This window comes from Merops nubicus, unplaced genomic scaffold (assembly GCF_000691845.1).
Source record: "Merops nubicus isolate BGI_N331 unplaced genomic scaffold, ASM69184v1 scaffold19412, whole genome shotgun sequence".
NCBI classification, from domain to species: Eukaryota; Metazoa; Chordata; class Aves; order Coraciiformes; family Meropidae; genus Merops; species Merops nubicus.
Window position 1 is genome coordinate 5,912 of NW_008595841.1, and position 18,039 is coordinate 23,950.

At 42.4% G+C, this 18,039-nt stretch overlaps 1 protein-coding gene across 1 annotated transcript; it reads left to right on the forward strand.

Annotated features, from left to right (window-relative positions):
• Nucleotides 1-133: 133 nt before the first annotated feature.
• Nucleotides 134-17,955, forward strand: LOC103769037 (cytoplasmic dynein 1 intermediate chain 1-like; the record flags this gene model as incomplete). The annotated part of the gene is made up of 2 exons (XM_008936209.1): nt 134-259; nt 17,845-17,955. Coding segments are annotated over 2 exons (237 nt in total), but the record flags the coding sequence as incomplete, so codon positions are not given.
• Between the last annotated feature and the right edge of the window lie 84 nt (nt 17,956-18,039).

The following is an 18,039-nucleotide window of genomic DNA, read 5'->3' on the forward strand; positions in this document are numbered from 1 at the left end:
GATGGTTGTATGCTACTTCCAGCAATGCCACGGGTCTTGTGACTCACCCAGCTAAGCAGGACATTCGAAACTGACCCCTGGGTTCCCAGGCAGCTTGATTTTATTGTCCTTCCTGTTCCTGTTGTTTCGTTAGGTTCCCACAGCCAGCGTCACCATAGAAGGAGCTTCTGCCCTCAACCGTGTCCGCTGGGCCCAGGCTGGGAAGGAGGTGGCAGTTGGTGATTCAGAGGGCCGCATATGGATCTATGACGTTGGAGAGGTATTGATATTGTTTGGTTGGGGTTTTTTAAGCTTGTCTCCTGGAGAATTTCACAGCCAGGTTTGAGAAAAGATCATGTATCATAACACATGAGTAGCACACCTTCAAAGAACAAACCAGATTTCTTTCAGTGGAGTCCCCATTAATTTTGGCTTGCCAACAGTGTGTTAGTCGTAAAGGTACCTTGCAAAAGAGTTAACCAGTTAAAGTCTCATGAGAGAAGTCTTTTTTTAAAGTTTTTAGGGGTTTTAAAACTTTTTTAATGGTTCTGTGGATACAACTGAAAAAAGTTACAAAGGAATATGATGAGGAAAATAGAGGTGCAAAAAGAGGCTGTTTGTTCTGGAGCTGGTCCTGAAAGGTTCACCTTTCCTGCTCCAGTATCTCTTCTTTCACAACTGGCTTAATGCTGTAGATTTTTCTCAGCATGACATCCAGAGAATACATCTGAGTTTTTTTTAATACTGACTAATGCTGAATATGTCCAAATATGTGCAAAAGCAGTAACAGGAAGAAATGAGAAGTGTCATTGTGGAGGGTGGTAGGTGTGTGTGTGTGATAAAGAGTATGTAGGTGCTGAGAAGTGGCAGGATGCATGTTCTGTGTCTAAGGCTGCTCAGTGCACCCTGCTACATCTCATAAAAACCATCTGAACTGCAGCAGGTTTGGCACGGATGGAACCTAGCTCTTGTTGATGAGTGCAGTGTAAAGTGTTACGTCAGCAGTACAGTCCCTGGGAACAGTTACGGGTGAATCTCCGAGCAGTCAGCTTTTATGTAGAGAATTTGTTTTCCATCATTATCTGTGATAGGATACAGAGATATCCATCTCTACACAGTAGGGAAACATTATAGAATACATACAGAATTATCTGTAACTCTCATAAAGTGATTTTATGGCCCATAGCAAAATTGTTTGTGCATGACTCATATTTTTGGATTGTATTCAGTTGTGCAGGAGTTGCCTTTCCTCACAAATGTTTGCTGAAATTTCTTGCTCTATTGTTAGCATGATTTCTAAATTGTCTAAGGTTACTGCGCTCAGATTTCCACTATGACACTGGCAGGTCAGGCTGTTTTTATTTATTTTTCATTTTTGCATGACTGTTCCGAAAAGGTGATTTTTCTGTTTCTCAAGTAATACGACAGGCTGTGGAAATGTCTTTGATGACAGCACAGTCTGATCTTGTCTGAGAGTCTAGACAGGCTGTAGAAATGTCTCTTTTTGCATATCATACACCAAATCATTCACAGGATTGTTTATCCCTGCATGTTCACTCAGAAGAAAATAGATTTAGTGATCTCTGCAGAAGAAGTAATATTTAAGTTTTTGGTCTTTCCTCTGTGTAATCAGACTTCAACTTGCAAAATGAGTCACAGTGACACACTCGGATCAAAAAGAAAGACAGGCTTCTATTACTGGAAAAGGAAAAAGAAAAGTGAGTAGTTCAACAGTGCTTATTTATGCAAGTCCAGATCAGTGTTACATAAAGTTTTCTGCTCTGTGGATGTTGCATGCCCTGCCCATGCAGCTCCCAAGCATCTCCAGCTCGGCTGCATATGGACGCAGGCAGATGGATGTCCATCCACATGGCTGCTGACAGGTCATGGGCCATTGGCACCCATCCTTCTCTTCTATAATAACTGAAGGAGCTCATTAATTTGTTGCCTGTTTCATTTTAGCTTTATCAGTCGCTGTAGTAATTGCTGTACCAAATTTAGGGGAGGTGGTCTGGGCTGCAGCAGCTTCAGATTCTATCAGGGCTGCCGCACTGTTAGTGCCTTTTTCTGGTTTGAAAAAGAAGGGTGCTCATATATTATCCAGCACAACTCTTGTCATTATCAAGCCTTAAGTGAGATGCAGAAATACTTTGCAGCTTGAGAGCCTGGAACCAAGGGCTTGTACAGTGAATGGCAGCCTTTTCAGTCATTTACCCTCTGTGCCAGTCCATAAAGAGCTCTATGATGAGTTATTTTGTGCTTTGCTGTCCTAGGACATGACACACAGGGGATTCAGAGCATCCACGTGCACTTTTGGAAGCCTCTGGCAGAAACATGGCAGCCTTTAAGGGTCTCTCTTCGCTTCAGTGTGCAGACACCAGCCTGTTCCTTGGCTGAACTGGGGTCCTTCTTTGACTGTCCTTTGCATATGGGTTTGATCCTGGGTTATGACAGGGCTGGTCTGACAGTTTCAGAGGAACAGTCCTTCACTCCTGCCAGCTGGCCATCCTGACCCATATCCCTCACTGCCCGGTTTTGTGCCAGGAGCAGTGATTGTCACCACCCACCTTGTGGGGAGGGAGATAGAGCAGCAAGAGAAGTATTGACTCATTTGATTGATTTCCTTTTCCTTGGAGTATTTTTCTCCACGAACTAACTCGGTGTGGGAGTAGCTGGGTGAGCCCATGGCTGGGGGCGAGGGGCTGGGAGGTGGGCTGCACAGCACCTGGCAGAACCTCGGTTTCGTGTTTGACCCAGCAGCATTGCAAAGCCTGACACTAAGCTGTGACCGTAGGCCTTCCAGCAAAAGCACTCTACCTGTCTCCTACAGCATCAACTTCTGAAAAGGCCTCATCACTGGAAGAACTCATCCCTGCCTGGCTGGTAACTCAGTAATATCCACTTCTTTGGAAGTGCATCTCTCTGATTTGGGAAGATAGTTGTGATTACTCTCATTAGGAAGTCAGCAGGCCACATTACAAAGACCCTCGATACACTCACCAAAACCATTAATGCTTCACTTACACTACACCCTTTTCAAAAACTTTATTTTCTCATGACTGTTACAAATATCACATTAGATCAGCTGTAAATTCATAAAACGTTGGTTCATTCAGAAAAGAAAAGTGATTGTATTTGTACTATGATAAAGCACAGCGTCGCTGAATTTCACATTAGTATATAAGCAATTTTGCTTACCTGTTTGAACAGACAGAAATGACTCCATGAATTTTGATCAGAGCAGAAAACAGCAGGATATCAAATTGTTAAGGAATAAATTTTAAGTGATAGGATTTTTTACTTTGGTATATTTATCACAGTTTTAAGGAACCATTCTAGAGAACAGTAAGGTTTACTGCTGCTTTTACCCCTTATGTTTTACTTATGCTTTTACCCACTCTTTTAAAGAGAAAACATTGTATGGCCTTTTACTTATGCTTTTACCCACTCTTTTAAAGAGAAAACATTGTATGGCCTAAGTGAAAAATGTAAGGCACGAGGCCTAACCTTGCATCCTTCATAAAGGCAAGGAGTGTGAGATCAGGGCTGTTCTGCTTCTGTAAGATTTTAGGATTTGGCCCTTTTTGATATGTTGCCTAGTCATAGTCTTTAGGGCAGAAGGGCTGAAGAAAGAAATGGCAGAAACATGAAGAACATGGCAGGGCCCATGACCAGAGAGTTAAAAATAATGGTGAGATTTTCAGTTAGGCTGTATAATGTTATCTCCTGAGAGTATGTACTTTTAGTTGTTTGATTTCAGCATCGTGTCTGAAAATAACTGAACACATTTATTTTCACAGTGAGGGGTCTATTTTCTCCTCAATGCATGTGCTTTGTGCCCATTAGCATTAATGGGAGTTACATGCATGCTTGCAGGGAAGAGGAGACTTAAGTAGTCCATATAGATCTGCTCTTGTGGATCAGTAACTACTGATTTAAAGAATGTAAGTTACAAAATGAAATAAAACCCCAAACAAACAAAATGCACAAAAATCTGATTGTTTCAGTGTGATGGCATCTTAAGCCTATGTAACTTAACCAGAGAATATAACCTGTCATTGCAAATACACTTCACTCTCTGTAAGATCTAAGTATCCAAACCTTTGCTGGTCTAGCAATTAAGATATTATTCTTGTGGTAGTACGTGTAACGTATTTTAGCTTCTGTAGTCTTGTGGCTTATTTACTGGGCTGCAAGTTTTCAAGTTTTCTGTGCGGTAGAAGTTGATTTTAACAGAACATGGACCGCTGGCTACAGATTTATTCACATGTCCAGATGATTGATAGGTAGACCTAACTGCATGTCTCTTTTGTAGATATATTGTCTAGAAAGCCTGCTCCCATTGTGCATGCTCCAGTGATGTTACACAGTTGCCGCTGTCATAAATATCCTCTAACAACCATGTTTGTTGCTTACCTGGCTTATTGAGCATGCTCTTTGCACCTTTGGTTGTGAAAGAAGCAAAGAGAGCTTCTCATCCACCTTCCATTACTTCTTGAATTTTTTTTCCATTAATCTCTTCCAGGTCATATTCAGCTTGCACTGTGAATAAGTAGATAGAACCTGTAATAATTTGTTATTTGTTTGTAATAAAATATAATGTAAGCTTGCAGCACAGGATTGCGGAGATAAAACTGTAATCACAGGGAGCTTATTACTCTACATTATTTTGTTAAACTAGTCACAGGACAAACTATTGCATCTCTTTGACTGTTGGCAGACAGTTGATTCTAGTCGTGCTTTCAAAGGGTGACTAGTGTGACAGGTGGAACTGGAGAAGAGTGAGAAAAGGTCTTTCTCTAGACCATCCAGGAAAGCTGGCTCTGCCAAAGAAAGCAGTTACCTGGGATTCTGTACACAGTTACTATTTCTGTCCTCCTTTTGAAGTTTATGTGACTTTGATAGGTTTCAAAGTTAATATCTCCTTAAGCCCTTTTAGGTCTGCTACGTCCCCATTTGCTCCACGATGGGTGTTCATCCTGTGTCTCATTTCCATGTACATGTCCAGTGAGGGAGGAGCAGGCAACTGCCTGAAATATGTAGATGAAGTGGTACAGTAAGGCATATTTCACTGGCACCTCTAAATGATCTCCTTCAATTGCAGAAGCCTTTAACAGCTGCTCGGAGATTCCTAGGGTTCTAGACAGAGAGAGGTGCATATTTGTGACCAACTCTCACATTTCAGCATGGCAATTGAGTCACTTATTTTTCTGGTTAGAGTGGAGAAGGGTTGATACTTTGTACTTCTGTCTTGAGATCCCTGTGTTTCACTATATGTTTCATGGATGTGATATGGATATGATATTTATGGAAAACATATGCAGCAGCTCCTTCATGCACTTAAAAACTGCTGTAGCCCATAGAGAGAAATATGAAACTCAGTTTTGTGTCATGTAGTTATGCAGGTAGATTTTCTAGTAGGTTTACTTTTGCCATCATAAAGCTCCTGCAGAGCATATATTGAGTTAAGAAATGGTTTTGACACAAAAGCAGAGCTGAGACTTGCCAGAAAATAATTTTAATAAAATCTGTGTTGAGTCACACGTATTCTTGGAACACAGATAAATGGCTCACACACGTATCGTGAAGGCAAATTTGAGCAATAATAAAAGAGTTGTGAAAACAACTAAGTTTTGTTCAAAAGCATTCAAAGATCAAGTAAGATACAATAGTTACAATAACATGCGCAATCCAGGCATAAAGGATAATTCAGTGGATAGTGAGGCAATGCCTGAATTTCACCACTGATATTTTTGCTAGGGAGGTTGGAACGCAGCCTCAGAGAATTTTAAAAGCATGTTTTAACAAAGCAGAATCTCTTAAGAGTTATTGGAAAATGTAGAGAGCTAAGGTTTTGATTTGCTTTCCACCCCCAGTTTTATAATGTTCAGTCTTGGGAGACTTTTAAAACTGGAAGCTCTTAGAGATGGGGAAAAAAAGAAAGGAAAAAAAAAAAAAAAAAAACAACAAGCAAAAAAACTCCCAGAAAGTGAATACTAGGAGCTCCAGCTTTTTACTTCAATAATATCTGAAATACTGAACAGAACAAGCTCTTCATCCTTCATCATCTGAATTTTGACTGATATAGCCAGTATTCAAAAAAGGGATTTTTGAAGTAGGTTAAATAAGAACTCCCTAATGAAAAAAATGCACTAGTTTGAAATCAGTCAATTTAATTACTGTGTTTTATGAAGGCCATTACCCATTGCTGATTACTAGGGTGATAAAATCTTTAAGCTTTGGCAGCCTCCATAGGGGGTGAGCTGATCTAAGTAGAGCAAAGTCCAGTCATTATCACCCTAAATACTTGTGTTTCTCATTACAATATTCATTACTGTAGGTTACTGTGAATGCTTTGGGGTCTTTATGGAAGCACTGGTTTATTCTCCTGTGGAAAACCAATGTGGCTAAGTTAAAGCCAAGCCTGTGTATACTGGTGCAGTTTGAAAGGAGGCTTGGCTACATGCAGGCAGGGGTGGGTCCATCTGGGAGTGCCCCGGTGCACTCCTGCTCATGGCTGCGTGCTCCTCTGGTAAGAAAAGCAAAAGGATATGAGTTACCTTGTTCTTTCAGTCTGTTTTGGTACTTGAGTAAGCTGGAATGGGGGACCGTGCTCCTTATAATAATCTTTATTAAGGAAGTACTTTTCAAGAGGGAAGACTGAGCCATGATCTAACTCATCTGGCTTACCCAGGGCTGGCCACTGAGGGCTGGAGCTCTTTATCTCCAGTGCTGTTCTGGGGCCCTGTGCTTTCCTGTCCCTGCTACCTCTTGCACATCATGTGGTGTAGCTGCCTCCCCGCCCTTCTCAGTCACCTTTGTTGTGGCCTTCTGGCTTACAAAGCAGCTTCATAAAAATGATGCTATTTAAAAGATGACCTCAGAATTATTTCCCCTCTTGTTTAAAAAGTTGTATTTTTGAAAAGAACACGTGAAACTTCTCAGGGAGACGTGCATCTGGGCTACTGGGAGAGTAGCCTGTAGAAAGAGAGTGAAGAACTCTGTGTTCTTCAAGGAATTCTGAGCCTGGTGGCAATACAGATGATTCATTGTGTACTTGCAGAGATAGGAGTGCTTGGGGCCCGAGAGGGAGAACTAGTGAAGCAGAGGACACGCTGCTATCAGCGCCTGTGGCTGCAAGTTGGCCATGTATTCATTTGTGTCAGAAATTAGGTTAATATTTTTAACTTCAGAAGGCTGATGTTCCAGAGCAGGTAGGGATGGTGGAGCCCACCAGCAGGATTTTGTGATGTGCTTTTTTGTGATACAGCCATGGGTCACACTTGGTGCCAGGGTCACTCTCCTGCCTATTCCATTCTTGGTGACAACAGAGTTTCTTCTGTTCCACTGCATATGTAAATGAGCATGAAATTCCACTTTCAGTTTACTACCATAATATTACTTGTTAAAACTAAAGGAAGAAGCACCAGGTTTTTAACAGAGACCCTTTCTCTCCTGTGTTGATTAGACAGAGGAATTAAATGGGCATTAGACAAAACAGAATTGGGGAGGGGGATAAATAGTCATGCTAGAAATTGAATTCTTTATTTTTACCTTCCATTTGCTTATGATGAAATATTTCAGTAGCTCTCCAGGGATAGCTTACTAGGTTCCCAGAGAATTTTATGGGGTAAAAAGACACGAGTTTCCAGTGTGATAAATCATCTTTGATAAGAATTCCTCAAGTCCTATGATATGAAATAAAAAACTTGAGCAGTGAACCAACCAACCAAAATCTGGCTGCGGTCCTTTTTATTCATTTGCACACTACTTGTAAAGCCGACGTATGTTTCCTTTTCCCTTGCAAAGGCCCAGATCCTCCTCCTGTGGAGAGGATCAGAGAGAACTAGCCACATGTGACGGGAGTTAATCATGTAGCTTAGTGCACTATTAGAAGGCACTCAGATAATGAAGCGATGAGAGCAACAGAAGAGAAGCTGGAAGAGATCATTCCCTTTCTGCACAGTAAAGCCTGCCGGAGGGGGAGAAGGGAGAGCTGTATGGGACAATATTAGCGCTGGGGAAATGCTGTAAAGGGCAAGAGAGAAAGGAGAAGGGCAGGCTCCAGATCAGATGTAGCAGGCTGGTCACTGCATTTAGTGCCGTGATGCTACCAGTGGCTTCACTGCTAGCTCCTCAGTTACTGCTTCTCCTGAAAACCTTCCAACAGGCTCAGTGGAAAAGATCATCTTTGTCCAGGCCTTCCATGGTAGTTGTAGGTGAGGCTGTTGAGGGTGAATGAATGCTTTAGCTGGTCTGTCCCATCCCGACCCTGCATCCTGGAACACCAGTGAGGGACAGAGCTGAAGTCAAGGCATGTTAATAGTGCCATGGAGCATATATTTTAAATATGTGGTTAATCTGGGGATGATATCTTCTCTGAAAGTTTTTAACCCTCTTTCTGATGTAAAAAGAAGTGTTACAGAAAAATGTTCATACCGTTAAGTAATAGACAGTAATAGTAGACTAGTAATAGTCAGAAGACCATGGCAAAAGTCCTTTACAGTTCCTGTTCTGCCAGAGTTCCTGGCATGAGTCAAGCCATGGACATGGCCGGCTTTGTTTGGAAAGGAAGCAAGCAGAGGAGAAGACACTATGGTTTATTTCTTCTCTGAGCCAACAGCCCATCGCTCAGCTGAGCTTTCAGGGAGGCACCTTTGCCAGTGCAGCTGCTTACCCCAGTCTGAAGCTCTAGTATTTTAAGTCAAAATGATGAGAGGGTTCTTCCAATCAATGTAGTTGTCAGTAAAAAAAATGTAGATATTGGAAAGAACAATAGGTGGAAAGCTCCTTACCTTCTAGTTTTGATCCATTTGGTATTTTTAGGCTTTCTAGTGCAATGAGAAGAACTGATAACAGAATTTGGAAGAGAAGGAATTCTCCTGATCCCTTAGCTCCAAGCATTAAATGTCCTGAAACTCCTGTGAGAAACTGTGGGTGTGCTCAGTGCCTTTGGACCCTGGCAATCAGAGCAGGGCTGAGGTCCCGCAGGAGGCGAAGGGTGGGCCCGCAGAGCCGGGGCGTTGCAGAGCAGCCACGCAGGGGGGCACCGCGGGCGCCTTGCTGCACGGAGCACCGCCTCTTCTCAAGCAAAGCTGTTAGCTTTTCTGGAGGATTGCAGAGGCTTCCTGCTCCTGTAGCTGATTTATTATATTACATCTTTGGGGTTTTTTTTCCTAAGGACTTAAACAGGCCAATAGTCTCTGCATTTGAAAGTATCACTTGAAGAGATCTATAAGAGAGGAACCCCACAATGTGGCTGGTGAAAGCACTCTGGTGTGCTTAAGAACAGGCTATAAGCTTACAGCTTAATGTTTGTATTTTAAAAATAAGAGGTGATCTAAGGCGACAAAAGTAATCTGATTTCAACTCTCAGTTATCTTTTTCAAGATGACCGGTGATTACTCAGTATTTTATCCTCTGTAGTTAATATCAAGTGCAACATTCTGATACGTTGAGGAAAACATCTATTTGATAGCTTGGACATCATTCTTCCTAGTCAGTTCAGGGGAGCCTGATCCACCTCTGATATTATGGGTGGAACTATAGTGTTGTCTGCAATTAAAGATACCTTCCACTTCCTCGTTTTTTTTTTTCCATATGCCCTATCCAGTTTTAATCCTTCAGGCTGAAGTTTTCCATAATTGGTCTTTGCTTCCAGCACAAGTTTTGTTGTTTCTTACTTTTTCTTTTTTTTTTTTTTCCCTTAAGATTAAAAACAGTATCATAATGCAAAATGAATAACATGCTTGAACTGAGGGAATTAGCCTTAACTCTGGCATTTCCTATCTTTGAAGTGTTGCAGTCTGCAGTCTTAATGTTCTGCTAACATGCATTTGTGTGTCATGTATGTATAATTTACGGACTACGCTTTAGTCCTTTCCTCTGTTAGACTGGTATCAAGGTGACTGCTGCAGACAAAAAGCACTACGTTTAGAAAATAATTACTGGACGTTCAAATGCTTGAGTTCCTAGGTAGGCCCTTTAATACATGTATCTTTGCACATTACATATAAATTATTAAAATAACACCATTGTTTGCTTGGTATTCAAAATGTATTTTATCAGCAGCTATTTAACAATTCAGCAGCTACTGTTCTTCTTAGGATAAAAAGTGGAAGTTTGCTGAAAATGGATTCAGTTTCTGTTGGAGATTAAGCCTTTTTTCACCATATAAGCTAATATTTTGTCTTCTTTTTTACTATGGTAGCACTAGTTAAATCAGGCCCTGCTGGTGAATTGCAAAGAAATAAATCACAACAGACATTAATCTAGATGAGGGCTAAGTAATTAACTTCACAGAAGGGTGGTGTATACTGTGTCTGTGACACTAGACTTACTGCTGTGCGTAAAATAAATGCAGTATTTAGGCTGCCTTTGGTATTCCACCCCTTCAATTAAGTAAACAAATATATGTAGAGCTACTCTGGAGTGTATCCTTTGTGGTCTAAACACTGTATCTTATTAAAATCATCTGCATGCAGTATGTGGGGTTTGAGTTCCTGCCAGTGGTTTCATCCATTGTTAGCAGTGATGCTCGGCTCTCCCAAGAGTTAAATACAGTGGTACTACAGTTATGTGAAAAGGGTGCTCTCGGTTACTTTGGTGGCCATTTCGTTGCATACTACCTCCCACTTTGTTTCCATCCATGTGTGTGGCATAGGGTGTTGCCTGGAAAAATATAGGCTTTTTCAGGAAAAAAAAAAAAAATCATATAGGTTGCGAAAAATATCAAGGGCGGTCTGCAGTTGATTCTGTGGGGCAAGACTGGGGCCAGACTAGGTGTGTGCTTGCCTGCTCTCTGTGTGCCTGTTCAGATCTTCAGTATGTACATTTACATATCTGTTTTCACCTCAGTGATAGTGATAAAATGTCTGTTGAACTCTGGAAGACAGGATCAGTTGCTTAAAGCCCAACTATAATTCTTGTTTTACATTTGTAAGCATTGCAATCCTCATTCTGCAAGTGCTCTCTTTTACCTGGAAAACCAGGCTGATTGTCTCTTCTGCTATTTGGAAAACATCGAACAGAAGTAGCTACATTTTATCGTCACTAAAAGTATTTTTACCTACCATGTCATAACTGCATTCAGATGTTAACCCATTACATAAAGTATTTGCAGCAGATTTCTTTTCAATACAGCACTTAATTTTAGAGGGTGATGCGGACAATATAGGTTGACAAAAATTCTACCTAGAGAGAATCGCTAAAATTATATTTGCCTGAGGCTATGTTTATTTGATGATGCTATCAATTTGAAAGAAAATAAAAATTATTATAAACCACATACACAAATAGCTTACTGTGAAGTCTGAGATTTTAGTCATTAAAGTTAGTTTACCGGACTTGCTGTTTTCCACAAACTCAATCTGAATATTTTCTAAGCTTTAATTATCTTAGAAGCTTAACACTTCAAAGAGTGTTTAACTTGCCTTTCCTAAAAGTTATAATAGCAGCAGACAATATTAGAGAGGAGAGGAACATTAATTTTCATATAGTTTTTATTTTCCCTGCTGGGTGTGAGATTTTTTGCAAACATGGCTGCGTTGAAGCAGAGACAAGTAAACAGGATTGTCTAAAATAAGATCAGCCTTTGCCTCCAAACAGCAAGAAACCCAAATACAGCTAGTAAAAGATGCATGTTAATCAGACAGTTCCTGATCTCTAGGAGCATGGTGCCTTGCTATAGAAACCCACCAAATTTGATCAGAACAAGGTTTTCTATGTACAAAAATAAGGAAGCATTGCCCTGCTATGAAATTTGTTTGAACGGGTCACAGATTTTTGACTCGGGAACTGCTGTCACCCTTGGAGTAGATCTTGGACCACCATGCAGGCTCGTCTGCAAACGTCTAATTGGAAACAGCGTGTGGCAGGAGAGCGGCGCGGGCAGGCTGCAGACCACAGACCCTGGCAGAGCCTTCCACGTTGTGGGTAACGGTTCATTTTCAGATTCTCCTTTTACACCGGGGTCCATGGGACATGAGTGTTAGGAGTGATTAAAGGCTGCTCTGGTTGGAAAAATCCACCCCTTCAGGACAACCCCTCAGTCCGAGAAGTTATTCCTCAGTGGCTATTTTTGCTTTGAGGTGTCTGAACTCAGAGCGAAGACAAAAAAAACCCCGATTATTAACAAGGTGATTGGGACTGCACAATATTCTCACTAGTCATCTATGCCACAGGTTATGAACCAGTGTCTGAGTGACAGGTAGATTGACCTGTCATTAACAGGAAACACAATGGATTGGACATGCACAACGGTGCTCCCTTTGAGACTAAGGGACATGGGTTCCTCCAAGGTGGAGACTGCTGCTGCTGAAATTGCATTTTATCTCCTTCTCAGGAGAGTCCCCAGCCCTCAGAGGAAAGCTGTGCTGGAAAAGACTCTGGAGAAATGAAGGCAGGAAGAGTTTTTGGGCTCCCATCCCAAAGATTTACAGGCTCCAGGGAGGGCAGGGAGCCAGGAATAAAGTGAAATATCCTCAATGAATAATTCATTTGCTGGAAAGTGGTTTTTCAGGGAAACTGAAGCTATACAGAGATTTGGACAAATTGAGCTGAAACAATCTCAGCCATAAAAAAGATGGATAGGAGGGGAATATACAAAAATCTTGAAATATGTTGTAATATCTTATTTCAGCCTTCTGGATAGATTCCTTTAAAAGGCACATTCAAAGGAGGGGGTTTTTTTGATCTCAAAATATTTTTTTTTTTTTTAAATAGATTTAACTTAAAAGAGCACATTACTAGAATGTGTTAAGTGTTCTGAAAATGAAGTTGATATTGATTTGTGTCGTTGCTGGTTTTTGTTGCTCTTCTGCTTGCCTGGGGAGCCCAGCACCAGCTGACACAAATGGCAGCATCAGGAGTTGCCGAGTCAGAGCATTTCCTTTACCTGAGTTCTGTCTTGTGGTTTTAAAAGTAGTAGTGTTCAGTGAAGCTGCTAATAGCATAATTTCTGGGAAAACAAGGGAAATACAGTTTCTGTTTGGAAGGTCTCCGGTGTATGAACTGGAAGCTCTGCATGCAGAGGTACTCTCTGCCTGGACAAGAAGATGGAGGAGGGTGTTCCTGATGAAACTCACATTCATGCTACCTGTGCCTGGCTGGCCTGATGAGGCTCCAGGGGAGAGGGCTCTGTTACTCACCAGATGCACATAAACCATCTTCTTGGTGAGGCGACATGAAGAAGCTACAGAAGTTTAAAAAATCTAAGGGCTCTGTGGTGGCACCACAAGATACAGTTTCGTCATGCACTTCATAAATGGCCTACAGTTATGACACATTGGCAAGGCAAAGCCAGGTGCTTGTCAGGAAGATCATTTCCCTTAGGTCTGGTCATTGTATCCTTTATCTACAGTGGAGTACAGGCACAAGTTGGAACACTCTTACCTTTAAACTTTATAAGCCTTGTTGCTTCAAAGTCAGCTGTAGCCCCATGACTCTGAAAAATGAACTGGAAGGACCTACTGGGGGTGACCTATGTGACCCAGCTAGCCAAATCTCTTCTTTCCAAATCTAGATGTTGTTTAGATCCTCTCCAGTCTTGAAAGCACAGCTCAACACTTTATCACTCAAAAAAGAAGAGGGTGAGAGTGATGCTAAAGACAAGGGGCTTCTAGCTGCCCAGAAGCCAGCCTCCTCTAGCAGACTGGAAGGAGGAGAGCAAGAGGACAGGGAGATCTCAGCTCCTAATTACAATCCTTTTGCTGTTGCATCCCATTGTCCTACTTTCTAGGCCCTTTGTATTCTGTTCTGCCCAGTAAAAAGTTGCCTTCCCTTCGTGTATGTGCCTAGGGCGGACTAAGGCACCACAGGCTGGGAAAGATCCACATGGGTGTTATTTTACCCGTAGTAAGGTAAACTGGTAACTGTGACGCCTCACAGAACAGGCAGAAATCGGTTTAGTGTCACTGTCTGGAGGCCACCCCTGGGCTTGCTAAATTGGCAATCCACCTCTCTGGTGCTGAATATTCATGGTGGCTGGTGGATATCAGCCCTCGTGTGCAGCACAGCCAGTCTCCCTCTTTGCTCAGCTGCACTCGCCTTGTGTGGGGATCTGAAGGCTGCATGGTGGGAGGTGCTGCCAGGAGCCTTTCCTTTTCCAGCCACCTTATTTGTGCTGCACCGTTCAGGCACGAGGAGTGTGCTGGGGTGTTATCTTTTCTCATCCAAAATCTGCTTGTCTAAAATCATAGCAATGGAAGTGATAGAAAAATCAATTCTGAGAGTTTGCGTCACATAAATCGGGTTTTAAGTATATCAAGCAAAACAGTTTGTGAACTAAAGTGATAAAGTCTTAAATGTGTCTAGTAAGTTACATGTCTTTGTTATTTGTTATATATTATTTATCATGTAGGAAGTACTTACAGATGCTCATAGATAACTGAGTGCTTTTGGAAGAATAACTTGTCAAAGTGAATTGGGGGAGGAGATCTAAAAAAGTTGATAGTCATATAAAGAAAACTTCAGGGTTTTTTTTTAAGAAATGAATGACCCAAGTTAAATACCTTCACCCAGTTAAAATTGGATTACCATCCTGACAACTTGAGAAGATGTTTTCCTACACTAAATTCTCACTCCTGTAACTAGCTGAGCATGTGTAACTTCACAGGCTGAGGCAGGTTTATTTGGATGTGTAAACTTGCAGTCAGACTTGTAGATCACTAGGCTTGCAGCCCGAACTCCCTTGGTATTTTAATAGCCAAGACAGAAGTACCCCTCTTCTAACAGCTTAACAGACCAAGTTTGGCTGACATCATCACCTTGCTTTGATAATACTGGCTTTCACAGAATCACAGAATCACAGAATGTTAGGGTTTTCCTCATCAGAATTACTATCTGACACAACCAAAATGTATAGTTGTAATGAAGTTAAAGCAGTTTGAGTAAATTAATTAGGTGTGAGTAGCACTCACCTTCCCTTGTGAAGGGATCAAAGGCGAACACTTAATAGCATTTATTTTCTTGTTCTGCTCTGACCCAAACATTAATGTAAGTTGTTATATTAAGTCATTGTGCTTTGGTGAACATTTCTGCCCTGCATAGACATCATGACTACTGGGACTCAACATGTGTTACATTGTAGTAACTGGAAGTGGACAGAAGAATGGCAAGAGAGCCAAACGAGTGAGGAACACTCATAGAGCTCTAAACCTCTGCCTTTCTTCTATGCAGTATCTCCTCATTTCATCCACCCCTTCTCTAGTATTTACAGAAAACACTTGCGCAGAGAAACTGAAAAGTAGATTCCAGAGACAGACCCAGGCCTCCAGCGCTTGCGGGTGTCAGTGTGGCTGAAGGAACTTGAGTGGCAAATGACTGGAAGGGGAGCAGTAATTCAGACAAGAATTTGAATCAGAATTTGTGGACGTTTTTGTTTTTATTTGTGGTCTTTTGCTGTATTACTATCATGGTTTGGTATTAGGACCTTCACAGTAAGAACTAGGGGAGGAACAGAAGTCAAATTTTCATTGACTTCATTATTGCCAAGGTTTCCCTCTGCATCCCTGAGGAATTTACATTAGAGAAGTTTATTCTACTAAGAGTCTGTCAGCAGGACTGGCCCCTCACTGAAAGCATGATGCAGTGCGTGAGATTAGGTAAGGTAAAATAAGACAAAATCCTAAATAATCAAATTGTGTGTGGGCACTGCGTGCTTGCACCTCTGTGGTGAAGGTATTCGCATCAGTCACTAGTTGTTCTGTGACCGGAGCCATTAAATAGGGCGCAGGCCTCGCAACGCTGTCAGCTCATGGCAGCGCAGATCGTGCGCCCCTTTGTGCGGAGGTGCTTCAAGGCTGAGATGCCAAGTTGTTTTAGTAGGCTGGATTTTGGGTTTATTTGTCTGTGGCCATGCTGCGGAGGAAAGGAAATTAAATGATCTCAGCATCATATATTTATTTTATTTTTTTTTTTTTAGAGTGACATATTGTCTTCTTCAGCCACTTAATACAATGTAATGCTGTTTAGGACTTTAAAAGACAAGGAGACATGAGGCTTTATTAAATTCGCTAAGTCCTTTGCCTAGGATATTATTCTGCTTTAATAATTTTACTGCTTGAAATAAGTAAGACTCATTTCATGGTTTTAGTCTAGAGTTTGATAAATGTTAGTGCCCTACACATCACAAGAAATAAAATCTTTTAGGACACAAGCGATAGTAATAGGGAAGCTGCTTTACAGCTGGTTTTGCATGTATCCATGATAGAGAGATCTCAGGACTGTCCATGAAGTTACTGTACAGCAGCTTGTACCAGAGTGTGGCTGTGACCAAACCTGCACTACAGGTACATGTTTTTCCCCAGACTGTTGGATGTAGAGACAAGGCCATGTACAAAATGGCTGAAGAACTCAATGGCTCCAGTGAGATACAGAGGAGATGTTTAGATCCAGTATTGCAAATTCCCGTTGGTGCGATTAACCTTGAGCTTGCAGCAGTGTATGTGGAGCTTTCACAGCGTGGTTTACGCCGGGCGTATACATAAGCTCTTTCCCCAGCTGGGCTTGCTGGTTTCTGTAATAGATCTTCGTCCTGGTCTCCAGTTAGATCGCTGTCGGGGTGTAAGGAGAGGACAGTTTGACTGTATTCCAGTCCCATGTGCCACACAGCCTCATGAGCACCTATAATCTGCCAAGTGGACACAGTCAGCCAGCCATCTGCATGGCATTTTTGGTGGTGTTTTAAAAGAAGTCAGTCAGTACAGATTGAGTACCACAAACTGGATTAGCTCAGGTTGTACTCAGTCTGAAGGCATCCACCTGCTGAGGTGGACTGCAGTTTGTTTCCAAACATTTTCCCTGTAGTTTCCAAAGAGTGGCTTTCTTCAGTACGAAGCACTGCACAGTATCTTGAAACAGTGTTTTTTTCATTTTATATTCAGGACATGATCACAGGGCTTCAAGAGGGCAGTAAAAATGCGCATGGTTCACCTAGATGCTTGTTGCTGTTTTCTGGAATTTGAGTTAATGAAAACAGAGTTTGAAAAAACTACTTGCCTTGTTTTTTTTAATGTCTCGATCCCAGCTTGCATCATCTTCCAGAAATTGCAGTGTTGTATCCATCTGGAAATGACTGCAGTATTATTTTGCCATAACACTAAAGCATTTTGCCTGGAAGTTTAGCTATTTAGAGCACACATCCCTCTTGAAGCCTCATGTTCAAGGGCTCTTCATGAGCAATATCAATGGTATTAAACATAAATGGATCTCGTGGGATGATATAAAAAATCAGGCCAGTAACGAATGCAGTATCCAGTCGGGATAACACTTCCATTCTAAGGCATTTCTTGTAATTGTGAATTCCTTAACATGGAGGAGGGTAACGAAAATAACACAATATACTTATTCTACTATCAAGAGCTTTAATGAACTTCAGGAGAACCATTTGGGTGCAGTGCTGCCAAAGCCCCATGACCTTGGGCACACCGAGGCGGGTCCTGCAAGCGATGGCAGCCGGGCAGAGGCTGGCGGCTTCCAGGGGTCATGGGGGTGAAGGTGCACAGGCCTGGGCGCACTTGCAGGGATCAAGACCTCGCCTTAGTTTGGATAGTCTGCAACCTTTTAACTGAGGGGTTGATTTTGCAACAACACTCTAGCAAGAAACTTTTCCTTAAAATCAAGCAGATAAAGGCTTTTTTTCTTTGCTGCTGCCTGCAAAGGCTGGTCCTGGACAGGGAGCCGTGGGATTTGTTCTGGGAGCTCGGCAGCGCCTCACAGCCCAGCCCAGCCCAGGCAGCCCGGGGCAGGCTGGCGAGGCCGCGCCTCGCTCCCTCACCGCGCGCGGCAGGAGCTCCCCTCCAGGAGCCGCCTCCAGCCGGGGCCAGAGAGACGCGCGGTCCCTAATCCCTGTGGGTTTCTCCCCAGCTGGCTGTGCCGCACAACGACGAGTGGACGCGCTTCGCACGGACGCTGGTGGAGATCCGCGCCAACCGGGCGGACAGCGAGGAGGAAGGGGCGGTGGAGCTGTCGGCCTAGGGAGGAGGAGGAGGAAGAGGAGGAGGAAGAGGAGGAGGAGGAGCCGCGCCTGCCCTCGCCGGCGCAGCCGCCTCCCCGCGAGCG